The 15151-nt window shown below is 47.2% G+C and overlaps 3 protein-coding genes across 3 annotated transcripts; 1 reads left to right on the top strand and 2 right to left on the bottom strand.

Annotated features, from left to right (window-relative positions):
• Positions 1 to 2128: 2128 nt before the first annotated feature.
• F4813DRAFT_360641 (uncharacterized protein) lies at positions 2129 to 5021 on the top strand. Its single transcript, XM_049243432.1, has 7 exons — positions 2129 to 2520; positions 2575 to 2829; positions 2878 to 2997; positions 3048 to 3163; positions 3220 to 3781; positions 3832 to 4054; positions 4130 to 5021. The coding sequence occupies exons 1-7, from the start codon at positions 2401 to 2403 to the stop codon at positions 4672 to 4674; spliced, it is 1941 nt and encodes a 646-aa protein (XP_049099167.1). The 5' UTR covers positions 2129 to 2400; the 3' UTR covers positions 4675 to 5021.
• An 867-nt stretch (positions 5022 to 5888) lies between these two features.
• On the bottom strand, positions 5889 to 9223 carry F4813DRAFT_82432 (Afadin and alpha-actinin-binding-domain-containing protein). The gene is made up of 2 exons (XM_049248936.1): positions 8730 to 9223; positions 5889 to 8599 (listed from the first exon to the last, which is right to left on the bottom strand). Exons 1-2 carry the CDS (start codon positions 8910 to 8912, stop codon positions 5996 to 5998), a joined length of 2787 nt encoding a protein of 928 aa, XP_049099166.1. The 5' UTR covers positions 8913 to 9223; the 3' UTR covers positions 5889 to 5995.
• An 831-nt stretch (positions 9224 to 10054) lies between these two features.
• Positions 10055 to 14048, bottom strand: F4813DRAFT_82430 (phosphatidylserine decarboxylase-domain-containing protein). The gene is made up of 5 exons (XM_049248935.1): positions 13698 to 14048; positions 13582 to 13626; positions 11276 to 13502; positions 10473 to 11224; positions 10055 to 10417 (listed from the first exon to the last, which is right to left on the bottom strand). The coding sequence occupies exons 1-5, from the start codon at positions 13860 to 13862 to the stop codon at positions 10259 to 10261; spliced, it is 3348 nt and encodes a 1115-aa protein (XP_049099165.1). The 5' UTR covers positions 13863 to 14048; the 3' UTR covers positions 10055 to 10258.
• Positions 14049 to 15151: the final 1103 nt, after the last annotated feature.

Below are 15151 nucleotides of genomic sequence, written 5' to 3'. Positions count from 1 at the left end.
ACGGCCGAATCGGCCGATGACGAAAGACCAAAAAAGAATCTCACTAGACTACAACCGAGCTATGTATAAAAGACAAACTACGAGTAAGGATTCCCGAACCGAATATGGAAATCGGAGGCCGAACGATCCTGCAAGGGCAGAGCTATCTTGTCAATACGAAGTCTGATGGGGCATCTCCCGGTAAGTTATGATCCTCGCCCTGCCCAGCCAGCATCAGCAACAACCCAGATTGCGGAGGTCTGAATTAGAATATGTTCATCTGCCCCGTGGGCAATTGGGATCTCGTTACATCATCCGCTCGTCACAGCCCGTATGGTCCGCCTCACGGGGTTCCTCAGGATGGCCGGAAATGGGTAGGAGGCACTGGACGGGTAGGGCAGAATAGAACAGAGTGCAAGACCTGGCAGACCGCTGGATCGTCTGGTATGATATACTTAAGAACAATCAAGTAGAAGATAAATGATCCGAAGGAAATGTGTTCCGATCTGCAGAGGTCGCGATAAAGTGGGGTGAAGGAAGGGAGGTTTGGGGGTTTGGGATAGATTTAAGTCTTTAACCTACATATGTACCTATGTATCTAGGTTACCTATGTATGTATACACTATGTAACCTGGGCCTACCGCGGGGCCTGTCAACCAAATTTCATCATTTTTCGTTACCGTCCTCGTCGAGCCTAGCCGGGACTTTGCGAACCGGGGTACGGTTATCGGAAAATGAGGGACCCTGCGCCTCGACGCCAGGCGAATTGCCTAGACTCCGGGATGGGATCTTGGGAAGGATGATGATGATGATGCGGAGAAGAGCGCTGGCTTGGTCGCGAATGGATGTACATACATAGAAAAAGCCCTGTGGCGGGCAGGTAAGTGGTCTGGCTGGGCTTGGCTTGGCTTGGCCTTGACGGCTCCTTCGGCGATAACAGCGCCTCCTCCTGTTATGTTATACATGTTGGTATACTAATATTAATACTAATACTAATACTAATACTAATGACTAGCGTCGAGGGAAGTCATGGGAATGCTAACGGGCGGAGACAAGGGAGCTCCCGTCTGGGCGGGATGGGGTCGTACGGTAAGCACCTAACGTTACGAGTTCGTATAACTAGTGTATTTATTTATACTATCTAGGTAGGTAGGTATGTATATCGATAGTAGCATCGGATGTGTAAGAGGAAGCGTTTAAAAATGGGCTACTCGGCCTCGTTGCGTGTTGTTTTGTGTGTGACGAAGCTGCGGCTCCGAGTTATGGTTTCGATAACCTGTTAAATTAGCAAAGGGACATGGTAATCTGCCTATCTAATTTCAGGTTGATACAATCAGATGGATTGCGGTCGAAAAGGTCACGAGTTCCCGCTTTCCGGCCCCCGCAACGGTTTGTGCCACATCTTGCGGCCGAGGTATCATGATACATACCTACAGGATCGATATGTCTGTCTGTCTGTCTGTTTATTGTCGAATTTGGCCTTTTCCCATTACATCACCTCCTCCGTTAAAACTTCTCCACTTTAGGATATATATAACTATGTAACTATCTCTCTTATTAGGAAAAGTTTCACGATGGATTCCCATGCCCCACCGATAAAAGAGCCGTGGTATATACCTGGGTAGTATATATATAGGTGGCTAAGTTTAACATGATCACTGAAATAGAATATCGTAATGAGCAATTCTGTGCGTGATAAAGCAGGATTGCGGTGTTTTAATACGAAACAGGATTTTACAAGTAAAATGACTTTAGGCCGTTTTGGTCCATCATATGGTATGACTTCGTTTAGTTACTAACTTTTAACAAATCTTTTATCTGGGTTATACGGATACGTCGTAATTGATTTTGACTCTAATTTTAAGGGCTGTATACATGTAAAAGATAAAACTGAGAGACAAACCTAAAATCTCATCCACTTAAAAGGGTCTATTTATATTAGAAGTTGTATATTTTATGTGTACATTAGGCATGTATTCTATACAAGAGGCTACATGTAAGTGAGGTTCATAGGTACCTACCTATAATGTAGGTACATAGTATGCTAATAGTAACACCGCTACCCCGCCAAACCACCAAACCTTATTCAAATTTACCCTGACATATTCCCCACTAATGCAACTGCACTTAACGCGTCTCCGGCGTGGCTGCTTCACTTATCTAAACCGCGTCTATTGACTTCCGTCTATTTTCCATCGGCGTCGCAACATTTCCCTTAAACCTAAACAGTCTTTTACTTTCACACATGCTTCTTTCTTGGCGCCTAGTGCAAATGCGCCACATAATCGGCAGCTTTTACCTAATAAAACGTTGAATTTGACGATGCGCCGATTCCCCTTGCACTTCTAATCGGTATTTCGTTCTGTATCGACGAAACCCATTTCCGCGACACAGTTTGATAAACTTCAACTTCCCTTTAAAATGGGAAGTTCTGAGGGCTCTGCGCCAGCCCGAGAGGCAGCGGGCTCCTCCGTCCTTAAGAAGGGGTTGGAACTGTATGCGCAGGAGGACTACGAAGCTGCAGCGAAACTATTCCAGAAGGTTTGTCATATCTTATTTATTTACCCGAATGCCTACACACGCTTACGTTACTAGGCTATAAGCTCTTGCAGCTGTCAAATCCATGGCGGGATGCTATTAGACTCCAACGAAGATATCTTGACGGGCATTGAAAACAACCAATTAAAGGAAGTCCTTTCAACCCTGACGCCCCGTTCCAAACGTTGTGATAAGCAAGTTCATATTCGCGCCCTTGACTCGCTTATCGCTACATACGAGATGTTGTTCAAGTTAGACAAGTGTCTTAACCTCGCCGTGGGTATGGTTAACCTCGCCCCGAGGGAACCCAAGGTATGCTGGCTTTCTGATGAAATCGGCAAGTTTATTAACCCATCTTAGGTCTATCTGCGTCTTGGTAAAATACTTCGCCTGAAAAGCAAGCAAACCCTTGCGTACCACATGTATAGGCAAGGCATTGAACTTGTGGAGAGAAAGAACCCTGATCATTCTTTGTTGCCTGTGCGTATACGTGCTGTGTTACCCCTGGATACCCCCTAACTATTGAATAGAAGTTGCGAGCTCAGAGAGATAGGGTAGCTACTTTAGCCGCGTTTGATCCTATCACGAAGTTTCCTATCGAGCTTGTTCGTATGACATTTGAGTTTCTTGACTTCAAGACCTTATGGTAAGGTGCCCCGGCAATCTGCTTCTTCTCTTACTTCCTGCTGACACGATGAATAGTCGTTGTTTGAGAGTTTCTAAGGCTTGGAACAATATCTTGACCAAATCAAACACTCTTAGAGACTTGTGGCATGTCCAGACATACAAGCTCACCCAACGAACTCATCCTGGCATTCGAAGAATGCTACCTACCTTCAAAGCATACAACAAATACGGCAAGAATGCTCTTAGAGAGTTGTCTATCGATGGCCTGTCCCACTTCTTGCAATGGTGTAAGTTTTCACAAGTTATGGAAATCTCTCAGCAACTCAAGGTACTTAAACTCCGAGAGCCGCGAGGTTCTTTTGAATTGGAATCATTGCCCCCAAAATTACGGCTCCCACAGCTCATTAACCTCTCCTTGGGTTACGGAGTACGGCCACGACCTCAAGTTTTAGAGCAACTGATAACTGCATGCGGGAGCTCGCTGGAAGAGCTCTCCGTCTTCGAACTTCCGCACTGTGCCAGAGTGGCATCTGATCAGGTGCCATGGTATCCTGGTTGGGTAAAACTTGAAAAGCTGAAAGTTGTTCGACTCGCATATCCGAATTACGAATTGCGTGTAGACCCTGTCCCCAACTTGGTAGGTTCGTTTTGTTGCGAAGACTTCTTCACGATTCTAATCATATGTAGCGTGGCATCATAGAGTTGGCTCCTAACGTGGAAGAGGCCTGGATCGACAATCTCACGTACTCGTCTAAGCTGCTAATGGCCAAATGGCCAAAACTGCAAAACATATTTATTGGAAATTGTGCTCGTTTGTGTACTGGCGTTGGTGAAGGTGACGTGGAAGGTGGTTACAACGAACATATGCGTGAGCTACATTTCGAGGGCCGGTCTGTTCAGTCACGCTTCAGTACGTGTTACCCTCCTATGGTCACAGGCAACCATCAAGCCCCATGGCTGCTAACTATCTATGTTGGACCTTTAGTCCTTCCCCAGCTTCGTCGACTTGAGAGATTGTCGATACTACTACACACACCCCTCACTACCTCTGAATTCGAAACAATTGTTCGACCTAGCATAGAATCGGGTACTCTGCGAGAGCTTGACATCCGACCATTCCCCGTGCACATGCTATTCGGAAGCCTCTTCAAAATTGTGATTCCGGACTGGTTTAGAAGCGAAAGTCTCACATACCTCAGCATTACAGGACTAACCGTGGAAAATCTTTGCCAGTACAAGCAGTGCGACGAGGGGCTACTCACGCTTGTCAGTCGCTTTCCTAATCTGCGCAGTATTGATATCTCTAATGAGCAGTTTTCGGATGCTTTACTCGCAAAGTTCATCCAACGCGGGGTTAAGATAATATACCATCGAGCGAAGCAGTCGAAGGCGGACCTTCAGGAGTGGGCTGCTACTCATTATAATGCTCAGGTTATCAGTAGGCCGCCGCCTCACCTGCCGTCGATGCACCCTGATCGACAACGCTTCTTCAACGATCATTTACAATTCTCAAACACCGAGCTACCGTAGTGTCCGATTTTACGTTCGGTAGAAATATGGTTCATTTTAGTTGAGGGTATGAAAAGGGAAGTATAGGGCATGCGTGCGTGATCTATTCGGTAGAATCGCGAACGAACACTTGCACAGGAGGGTCATGTTTTTGACGGCGTCGACATAGAGTATGTCACGGAATACCCACAGTATTGGCATGGGCTAGGATAGCCTCTTTGCATTATTTCTGCTCTGTTTAATAGCACGCTTCAGATACCCGCTTCTTGCGAAGAGTTCATCCATGCATGACCAGTTACGATTTGCAGTTGTGCTCTTGCGCGTTAATATTAATTGAAAAAAAAAAATGATAGGACGTTAATCTCCTACCGTACGAGCTATTCTCTCTTCCCTAACGAAGCTTTGCATACTGTATAGAAAAGCAAGGGGTCGACGCGTCGAAGCAGCGGGTTGCCGTGCTCTGTGTGACGCTATTTTATTGCGTTGCTAGGCAACATGCTTTATAACAATTCCTGCTCTGATAACAAACGGCCTTGTTCCCTTTTTCTTCTTCTTTGTCTTCTGTAGACTTCGCTACTCTTGTCTACACTTGTGTCTATCTATTGTGTATGTTGAGCCGGATTTACCTGATCCAAATGTATTGTCGGACCTCGATGTGCCATCGCCACCACGCGTTGGCGGGATCTATTATGAAGAGGCAATGGACGACGAATTCCCATTCCCGCCTTGGGTTGTCGAGCTTCTTACTAAAGTACAACGACCGACTAGGTAGGCAAAACATCCAACATATATCATCATAATCATCATCTCAAAGTCATAAAATAGCTAATCATACTTTCATTCATTGGTATAAGACAAAGTAAATACTGTAGTAAGCGAACGACCAGCTTTACCCGCCGTCAGTTCTGTAGTAAGTCGTAGCATCCACGGCATATATGTAGTCTCGCCCAATCCTCCCGCCCATGGAGACTTGCCAGATGGAGCTTTGCTCAAAAAATTTCGTGCGTGATCTTCGTGACATGATGATATTCCGCCTTGGCACCCTGAATATCCAACCTCCCTTCCCCAACACCAATTTTTCCTTTCGCTTTGAGCTTCCGGATCTTAAATTATTATGCCCACTAGACATACTATTTCATTCATTTATTCGTTACTTCCTTCTTGTTTTCCCTTTTGCATAACAATCCATAACGTTCGTAATCATTTTCTGCTTCAATAAAACAAGACCGCGAGCCCAATGTTGGGCTTTCTAGCAGACCTCATGCTACCTATATCATCATACTTTGATACATATAGGTCGTTATAAAGTAGGTTGGGGTAGATATCGTGTAGTCGTTTTTATTTAGTTACAGTCCACCCCGGCACCTGACCCCTGAATGAGAGCATCCAACTCCCAGGGACTTAGCGTGCTCCGTCGGCGAGACGCGACTTTACTCGTATGGCGCTCGCTTCGGTCGCGTCTTCGCTTTACAAGTTTGAGAGGGCTACCGCTGGTGGATTTGAGTGGGCTGCTACCATTGTTCTGCTCCTTGTCTCGAGTTCTAACTGATCCCGCCAGCTCGTCAACTTCATCGACTTCTGCTGTAGGGTTTAGTCTTCGTGCCGGCGTCCCACCTCGGGAACGAGGTTGAGCTAAGTCCTTGTCCTTCTTGACGGGGTCTACTGAGGCAAGGTCGTTTTCCTCTTGCTTAGCTTCAACTTTGTTGGCTTTTGTTTCCCGGGGAGGCGACCCGGGAGCGACTGTAGCAGGAGCCCGGAGAGCCGGGTTCCGTCTCTGACCTCCAGACCGGACGGCCCTCAGCTTAGCCCTAACACGAGCAGCATCGGCTTCGCGTTCTGAGGCCGCTAGCTTCGCGGCGATGGTGGCCATAGTTAGGGGGCTCTGTTGCGCAGGCGGATTGGTGCTATTAGGTCGAGGAAGGCGTGAGGACGTATTCGTAGTAGTATTGGTAGCTTGGTTACTACGAACTGGCGAGCGTGGGCGTGCAACAGTGGGTTGTTGCGGTCGTTCCGTTATGTTGGCCGCAGATTTCAAGGAAGAGGCGGAAGAAGATGAGGATAAGGGTTGCGACTGTGTCGTAGCAGGTACTTGACGAATAGATTTCGACGAGGGCTGCTGACGCGACGGCGGGTTGATAGGATCCGAGTTGGTTCGTTTTATATCTGCTGCTAATGGGTCTGGCGATGAAGTTGGCCTCTTCGATGACTTATTAGAAGCCTGAAAGTTTGCGCCACCCGGCTCTGGCTGAGATTTGGTGTATAATTGCTTCCCTAGATTCGGGGTGGGCTTCGAAAATAGTTTGCGGGAAGGATCAGACTGTGACGGTCTCTCTCCGGATTTACCGAACAGGGGACTCTCATATGAGGCGGTTGAGCTAGGTCGAGATTGGTCTTGCCATGGCGGGGAGTTTTTGTATGATACTGACTTCTTCTGCTGATGCGGAGACTTGGGAGACCTAGGAGACTGGGGTTTGGTGGCATGTGGTGGCGGAGGCGGCCCTTGCTCTTCCTCTTCCTCCTCCTCCTCTGCCAATTCCCATGTGTTTTCTTCTATAATGGTCGTGAAATCTGCATGCTTGCGATACGCAAAATCACGTTCGGAGTACCCTTTATTGCCTGCCGAATATGAGTCCTTGAGTGGGCTTAGTTGGGGTGGCATAGGGAGAGGAGGCGAATCCATCGAGTTCGCATATGTAGATTCCTGAAGGACTTGGACGTTTGGTTCCTCGGCGTCCAGCTCGTCTATGTCTATATCATCCTGGAAGATGCTGCTAGAACCCGAGTCGGAATCGTTTTCTTCATTCTCTGCGACTCGGCATCCTTGTGTCGGGATTAGATGTAGCGACTCGATCGGGCTTGGAGACCTTAACTGCCGTGGGTCCTCTTGAATTTCTTCCTGTGCTTCGAGACTGTCTTCTTCACCATACTCTTCCTCTTCCTCTTCTTGTTCTTGTTCTTGTTCTTCTTCCTCTTCTCCTTCCTCCTCCTGGACACAGGAGAGTCTCAGAGGTACGATATCTGCTGTCTCCTCGACGTCCCTGACCCTAACGGGACTAAGTCGGAGGCTCATCTGCAGGTCTTCCATGTCGACTGACTTGCCGCTTGACACCATTCGTTTCCGCCAACCGTCAATCATATGGACTGCGTCCTTCCAGCGGGACTCCATTGTTTCTAGACCGGCGCGTAGGCGAGTGATAGCCTCCTCGCGTATCTCAACCTCTTCGATCGGCACGAAGGAAGGATTCGTTAATATCGTCCTGAGATGCTCCATGATCTCTTCCAACTCTGATGCGAGCTCATCGGCGCTCTTTTGAGATGCCATTACCAGTACATCCGCGTTATTATTGTCTGAGCGATAGTCAAATGCGGTTCCATTCAGATTCTCCGAACCACGTTCTAGCCCACTCATCTCGCGCAGCCTGTCGACTACACGTCTAACCAGGGCGAGTAGCCCTTCGTTTTCCTCGCTAAGACCTCTTGCTAGTTGTGTGAGGAATTCGTTTGTCTCTAAGCGTAAGCTGTAACCTTCAGCCTCTGTTGCACCAGCAGGCACTCCACGCTCCTCGCCGCCGACTTCCCCTACCACGGTGATGTATAGGACATCCCTGCTCTTGCCGCCGCCTCTTACTCTACCAGCATCTGCCACGGCCTTCTTCAGGCCGTCGATCTGGCGGTCTCGTTTACGGATTTCATTAGCACATGCAGCGCGCGCCTGTGCCACGATAGTCTTCATCTTGATGGCTTCGTCTTTAAGGCGGTGGATGTTCTGATCCGTAATCTTGAGCTGGGTACGGAGGGCACGCTCTGTAGCTTCTGCAGAATCAAGCCTTCGTTGAGCGTCGGATAGTTTTTCCGTTTGTCGTGCGAGTTCGGTCGTTTGCCGCTGCGAATCAGCCCGTAGTGTCCGAAGGGCTGTAGATAACGACTCTCGGCTCTCAGCATCGCGCTATCGTATAGAAAACATATTAGCATATTGTCTATCTCTTTGTTGTCATTGAAGACCAGGACAATATAATGTCCATAGACTTGCCCCTGATTGGGTAGTCATAGTAGAGTATGAGAGAGGATATACATACGTCGCGCCTTAGGATGAGGTCATTGATAACGCTCATGACCTTGCTCATCGTGCCTTGCACTCCTCCATCACCGAACTCCGGATCTGCAAAGTTGATATTGTGGCCATCACGAAGAAGGCCGCGTGATAGGAGCTGATTATTGATATACAGCGATGCCGTGCGGAGGTTATCTGGGTCGACCATCTTGTCTTGTTCCTGTCTCTTTTTTCCCTCCTTCTTAATTCTTTCTCCCCCTTTGATCTGATCCCGTTCAGGATCTGCTGTTGCCGTCCAGTATCGGACTAAGAACAGGAGTAAGCCACGAAAGATGCGGTATTCGTTTTCGGAGTTGTCTTCATTGGTAGTATGCGGGTTGTTGCAGATTGATATTTTTATGTTTGTATAAATTTGACAATTTCAATCAATCAATCAATCAATCAATACTCCCGTTCACCTATTTCCCCCTTTTACACAATTGAAGCAGAAGTCGCAAAGAAAAGAAATCTTGTGGTAGACGTAAAAGCTGGGCCACTCGCGACTGGAGCCCAGCTAGTGTACAAAATAGCTCTAAGGGTCTACCTCTGTGGGTTTATTTGTTAATACCGCGGCATTCCTTAAGTTTGCAATGTTTTTCTTTGAAAATGGCATCTTGTTGCTATGCGGGGTCCAAAGTAAACAAAACTTTAAGTGACCTAAGTTCTAACAGGCTAACGGGCTAACAGGCTAACCTACCCTGTAACCTACCCTGTTAGCCGTTAGATACTTTTAGGTACCGTACATGACCGTTACCCGGCACGCAGGTACCTACCTCCGTACCGACAGGGGTTATGTCTCGTGGAACCAAATTATCGCAACTAACAGCAAATAACATCTTTCATCCCAATTCCCGCCCCGCAATCCATCCCGCCTTCTATGCACGTGGAAGCTTTTCATTGCATACCGACTTCTTGACCGCATCTACAAAAATGGAAATATCGGTGTGTTATTCGTACCCATTCGTCTTATTCGTCTTAACTATTTACCTAATTAGTTACGAACCCCCTCTTATATCCAAACTAGGGTTGACGATACCCATTCCAAGAGGACACCTTGTATCGTACTCGGTAAAAACATCGTATCGTGATATACGCCTTGACTTATAAGCCACTGTTGACGTTAAGCGTTGAAGCCTATGAATAGGACAACGACGGGGCTGTGGTTATCCTCCTGTCAGATATCGAACCATCACCCCGTAACACTAGCTATAACTACATAGCCGTATCTGACTGCATGTACAATAATACTGTCTGCTTGCGCTTACTCCCCTAGCTAAACGTGTGACGAACGCTAGCAACTGCATTGCCCCTCGCTTTTCAAACCCCTTTTCCCCTCTTCGTTGCTATATGCCCACTTTTCTGATAGACAGATGCTGCAAGTTCCCCCGATCCCATGCTCAATGTCTCGTCTATCCACCCAATGGAATTCAATCTTCGGAAAAAGCCGTCGCTTATATGGTATAACGCCGCCTGTATGCAATGCCTTTCCCGTCTTAGCTGTCACGGAGTGTTTTCCTATGGTAAAGGTACTTCATCTGGGCTGTCACCACCACCACGGATACGGCGATGGGCTTCCGCCCTCTCCGCCTCCGTAACGTCTTTCTCATCCTTGGGCATGTCTGGTGTAAACTGAGGTACCTGTGGGGAATGCCCAACCGACATGCCGGCTCGAATCTGCATGTATGTCAATATTTAGTCTTGCATTGCTTAAGAGGGGTAAGTATCATACCAGTGTTTCCAGGGCGCTGTTTGAGTTGTCCACAAGGTCGTCATCGAACATCATCGTGCCGGGTTCAAATAGTGTCACAATTGTGCTGCCACCAAACTTGAAATACCCAAGCTCCTCAGCTCGTTTCACTTCTTCCCTATCCTTTCGGGTAATTACTGTGCTGCCAACCATCATGGCACCGACGCAGATAACCATAACCCGTCCAAATAGTTCAGTGTCGATAGGACAAATGACACGAACATTCTCGCCGTATACATCGAGCGCGGACCGGATTGCCATAGGGTTGACGGTATAGTACTCGCCAGCGATGAGTTTAGGTTTGCGGAGAATTCCATCCACAGGAATGTGAAACCGGTGGTAGTCTTGGGGAGCTAGACGGAAGATACCCAATGCACCATTCTCATAGCGCTTAGCGTCTTCCGGGTACGCGTCACCGAGTAGTCGCTTTATGGAGAATTCGCGACCCTTGATCCAGATGTTGGTCGCAGAATCGATACTATTGAAGACAACAGATCGACAGTCGGCCGGCGACACAATAATGTGAGGATTGTCTGGAGCTGAGCAAGGCCGGGCGTTTGGCTTGAGTGCGCGATAAAAGAATTCATTGAAGTTCTTAAATTCCTCAACGGGGAGTAAGACCTCGGACATGTCTAATTGGTGGAATTGGACGAAACCTGGAATCTGGGCCTTCGAAGCAGGGTCGTCGTATTTTTTGCCTTGCTTGATACTTAGACTCTTTAGAAGTTTACGGACTAGAGCGTTATTAGCGACAGTTTCTATGTTATATCAGCATGAGCACTCACTTCGCTTGTTCTCCATATCCTTGGACTTCAATCCCTTATAGAGTAATCGGATCCCCAGTCGTACATAAACGCTCATCTTTTCCTCGTTAATCTGTCCAGTTAGGCGGTCCTGTACCAGGATGTTTGCTGAGTTGGCGCCAAGTTTATAACCACCATAAGAAATCTTGGTGATGACTTTAGAATACCACTTTCTTTGCGCTTGGCTTGCCGTGACAAACCCGCCCATCATCAGTGAATTGACCTGGCGCCAGTCCTGGCTGGCGCATGTAGCAATGTGGGTAATGATATCAGCATCTTTCCGCTTGTTGAGACGAGGCTGGTGGCAGATTGGACACTCTCGAATTTCGACTACATGTTCCTCGCCACGGTCAATATTTAGATCATCTTTATCCAGCGCATCGCCCTCTTCTCCAGATGTACTGAGATCAGGGACAACAATAGTTGATGTTCCAGGTGTAATGCCTTGAGCGGTCGAGTCTTCTGCACTGAGAATAAAAGACCCCTCCTCCGAAGGCGTAGCACTGCCAGTGTGGCTTGATGGGTTTAGAAAATTCTTCACCTTTTCTGCGTCGGGTAACATGTTCTTCAACTTGTCAGTCACCGGAGCCGATTTGCTCTTGGCATCTAGTTGATCTTCCAAACATATGACAGCCTCGTCCATCGTGAGTTCTTGTTCCCCGTTCCCTGCCTTATGAGGGAATCGTTGGAAAAACCTGTCGATGGTTGATTCTCGCAGAGTCGAGCCAAGCGTGTCGAGCATAGTAGTCAATTCGACTTTGCTAATCTCGCCACTTTCATCTGCGTCGTACTGTCGCAACATAGCCCGCCAGAACTGTTGTCTTAAAGCAGGATACGGCATATACTTGGCGCGGATGTTCAGCGTCGGGCTGTGCTTAGCCTCCCACTTTTCTAGATTTTTCATCTTCAAGGGGATTGTGAAGACATTGAAATCAGTGTCGTCAAACTCACTGCCCTCGCCGTTTCCATTTCCGTTTCCGCTATTGAGGTTCGGCACTTGCTCTGGTTGAAGTAATCCGGGGTTTGGAATGGATGTAGGTGCTGCCTTTGGCTCGACCTGTTCCTGGGATGTTGCCGAAGTCATACTGGGGTTCTTGGGCAACACCGGCCTACTTTTGCCCAAGCTCTGTGTTGAAGACGACCTCGAGAGGCCGAGTCTCGCGAGCCTTGATTTCTGGACCGGGACGTACTCGGCTGGTTCCTTCAAGTCATACAATCCAGTTTCGGGATTGGCTTTAGGGCTCTTTTCGATGAGTTCCTGTAAGGGAAAGGAGGTCGAGGCAATGAAGTCATTCCCGGAATATTTGTCGCGATCGATAACCGTGAAAGCAAACGAGTATGATTGTTCGTGGTTCAGCACGTGAAAGAGCATCTTCTCATTAAACACGGGATTCAGATTATGCCGAACCACTCGCGTACGATAAGTTTTTTTGCCTAAAGATGCAACAACGAAGGGATCCATATCGAAGCTAGTTTTCGTGAAGTTTGATTCGGGAGGAAGGTCGGTAATGTTGCAAATCTCGAGGAAGATTAAGCCGACTACATCACTACCGCCGTTGACGAATTCGTAAGGATTCTGTCTCCTCTTACGCTTTAAACCCTTAATCCTAAGCCGTCTCTTCCTCTTCTCCACAGCGTCGGGCTTACTCGGGTCTTCATCCTCGGGAGTTTCATCATCATCCAGAATCTCGTCATCGTCGTCGTCGTCCTGGGATCCATCGGTGGTATTCTGGCTTAACTGGGGAGACGGGGATGAGCCAAACTTGGATGCCGAGGTTGGGCCAAGCATGGGTGTCATGTTAGGGGTGGCATTGCGGGATGCAGCTTCGGGTAAGGCGGTAGCAAGTGAGTGCAGCTTTTCTAAGATCTGAGCATCTGTCGCATTCTTGTCTGTCGAGTCGAATAAAGTGCACTGTAACAAAACCTCTCCGGAGACATTATTCCTTTTCTTGCCTGGCTTCTTGCTCTTAAGGGGATACCATTTTGCTTCTTGCTCGGTCTTTTCGTTGGAGAATATCTCCTCGAGGGCTAGATCGAATTCGCCTAGATAGTCTTTGCCAAAGCGATCCTTATCCCAGCAGATGCAATCAAGCAGTAGGTTCTCTACGCCAGTGATGGGTACAGTACAGACAACGTTCCACTCGGGATTCAGCGTTTTCGGGATATGATGTGTAAGACATTTAGTTTCGCCGCAGGTCAGTTGGAGATACTAGTGAGTGCGGACTATTAGCAATGTCCGCGGATTACTTTTCTTAGAGTTGAGAACAGGAAGACGGGTATTGGCATACGGGGTCGGATGTTCCTCCACGATCTTTAGCAGCTAAATTTCTCGCCTATATCATCGCAGGTTAGAATCCGTAGTCGAGACTAGAATTGATATTATCTATCGATTCATTGTCCTTACTCGAAGTATAATAATCTTTAAGACCAAACCCGTGTCCTTACGTCCCTCCGCAACACCGGCATCGAGTTTTAACGGCATAGGACTCGTACTACGGCTATTGGCGGTGGAATTGTTGGTAGAACAAGTAGTGTAGGTTTTCAATCGTTGAGGGATAATGCGAACCATGGTGGAGGACTTTCAGGAGAGTCGGACTAAAGAGGGTAGAGGTATAAAGCATGGAAGGTTGTATTTCCAAGAAACAAGAAGGGGGCAAACGCGGGTGACGTTGTGCTGGAACCCGTCTTGGAAGTGCCCAGGAAGTGCCCAGGTGCTTGGTAGTTGAGTAGGTCGGTCCCCCTTCAGCATTTGGGGGCTTGTGATGCCCTGGACTCAACGCGCTAGTGTTTCGATATGATGTCAAAGAGGGCTGCTAGAGCCTAGGTATGTACTATGTAGCGGTTGGCTGTAAGATAAGCTAAGGACAAGACGAACTAGGTGCTCTAGGTAAGTTAGTGGTAGATTGGTAGATTGGTAGATTACCACTTTTGAGTTTGGAATTACCTACTTGGTTTGCTTTGATAGACGAATGCCACAAGGTTTATGAGTAAAGGTAAGGTAAGGCTTTATGATATGTATTGGATATTTAAGACTAAAAAAAGAAAAATAAACAAGCTAGGATAGAAGAAGCTGTTATGGATTCTCAACATGTTTTTTTGAAGCTGATTGCCAAGTTTTCTTTTGGAGGGGCAGTAGTTTAATTTTGGTATCCAATCCAATCGCGTCGCGAGTTTGTGTGGTACGAGAAGCATCCGAAATTCTATTGTTCCAGGCACCTTCGAGCTTTGAGGGCAGGAGGTCCAGCCCGTTGACGCTCGCAATCACCCCGCCTCCACTGCCACCATAGGTACATGTAGCCACCTAATATACCTAGAACTCGATCCACTAACTACCTTAAATGAAATACCTACGCAAGAAACAGCACCCACGTTTAAGGCCCGTTGACTTAAATCTCGATGAATTACTTGCGCGTACGGATCCGTAGGATAGGTACATAATGGGGCAGAAATACATATTGAACTAAATGTGAACGGAAAGTGGCTATACAATAAAAATAGATTTGTTAGTTATTTGTTAATTACATGTAGTTAGATAAAATAAGAAAAATAAACCTACAATTGCTGGATCTAGTCTAGTTACCAGGTACATGAAGTTAATCATAAAACTGAAACTCATCTCGATCTGGTTTAGAACCTAGGTAATAAGCATGAACAACCCCATGCTAGAAAAGCTTCTTTTAGAGCCGGGGGGATTTTGGAGATGTGTATTGTATTGTACAACAACAAAACTTATCGCATTTTATCCGAAGATGGGCGTTGGTCAACCCCGTGCTAATATTAGACAAAGACTCGATACCGATACTAATATTCGAATATTAGATCATACCTACGCACAACAACGATGTACCTACACTAATA

This window comes from Daldinia decipiens (assembly GCF_022478715.1).
Source record: "Daldinia decipiens strain CBS 113046 unplaced genomic scaffold F4813scaffold_18, whole genome shotgun sequence".
Lineage (NCBI taxonomy): Eukaryota > Fungi > Ascomycota > Sordariomycetes > Xylariales > Hypoxylaceae > Daldinia > Daldinia decipiens.
Note: the sequence above shows the minus strand (reverse complement) of the source record. Positions and strands in the feature narration are given on the sequence as shown.

Coding starts and splice junctions, on each gene's coding strand:
- F4813DRAFT_360641 (XM_049243432.1), top strand. CDS start 2,401: ATGGGAAGTTCTGAGGGCTCTGCGCCAGCCCGAGAGGCAGCGGGCTCC. Junction 2,521..2,574: donor CAGCGAAACTATTCCAGAAG/GTTTGTCATATC, acceptor TTACGTTACTAG/GCTATAAGCTCTTGCAGCTG. Junction 3,164..3,219: donor CTTGACTTCAAGACCTTATG/GTAAGGTGCCCC, acceptor CACGATGAATAG/TCGTTGTTTGAGAGTTTCTA.
- F4813DRAFT_82432 (XM_049248936.1), bottom strand. CDS start 8,912: ATGGTCGACCCAGATAACCTCCGCACGGCATCGCTGTATATCAATAAT. Junction 8,600..8,729: donor ACCTCATCCTAAGGCGCGAC/GTATGTATATCC, acceptor TCTATACGATAG/CGCGATGCTGAGAGCCGAGA.
- F4813DRAFT_82430 (XM_049248935.1), bottom strand. CDS start 13,862: ATGGTTCGCATTATCCCTCAACGATTGAAAACCTACACTACTTGTTCT. Junction 13,627..13,697: donor TAAAGATTATTATACTTCGA/GTAAGGACAATG, acceptor GCGATGATATAG/GCGAGAAATTTAGCTGCTAA. Junction 11,225..11,275: donor GGATATGGAGAACAAGCGAA/GTGAGTGCTCAT, acceptor ATAACGCTCTAG/TCCGTAAACTTCTAAAGAGT.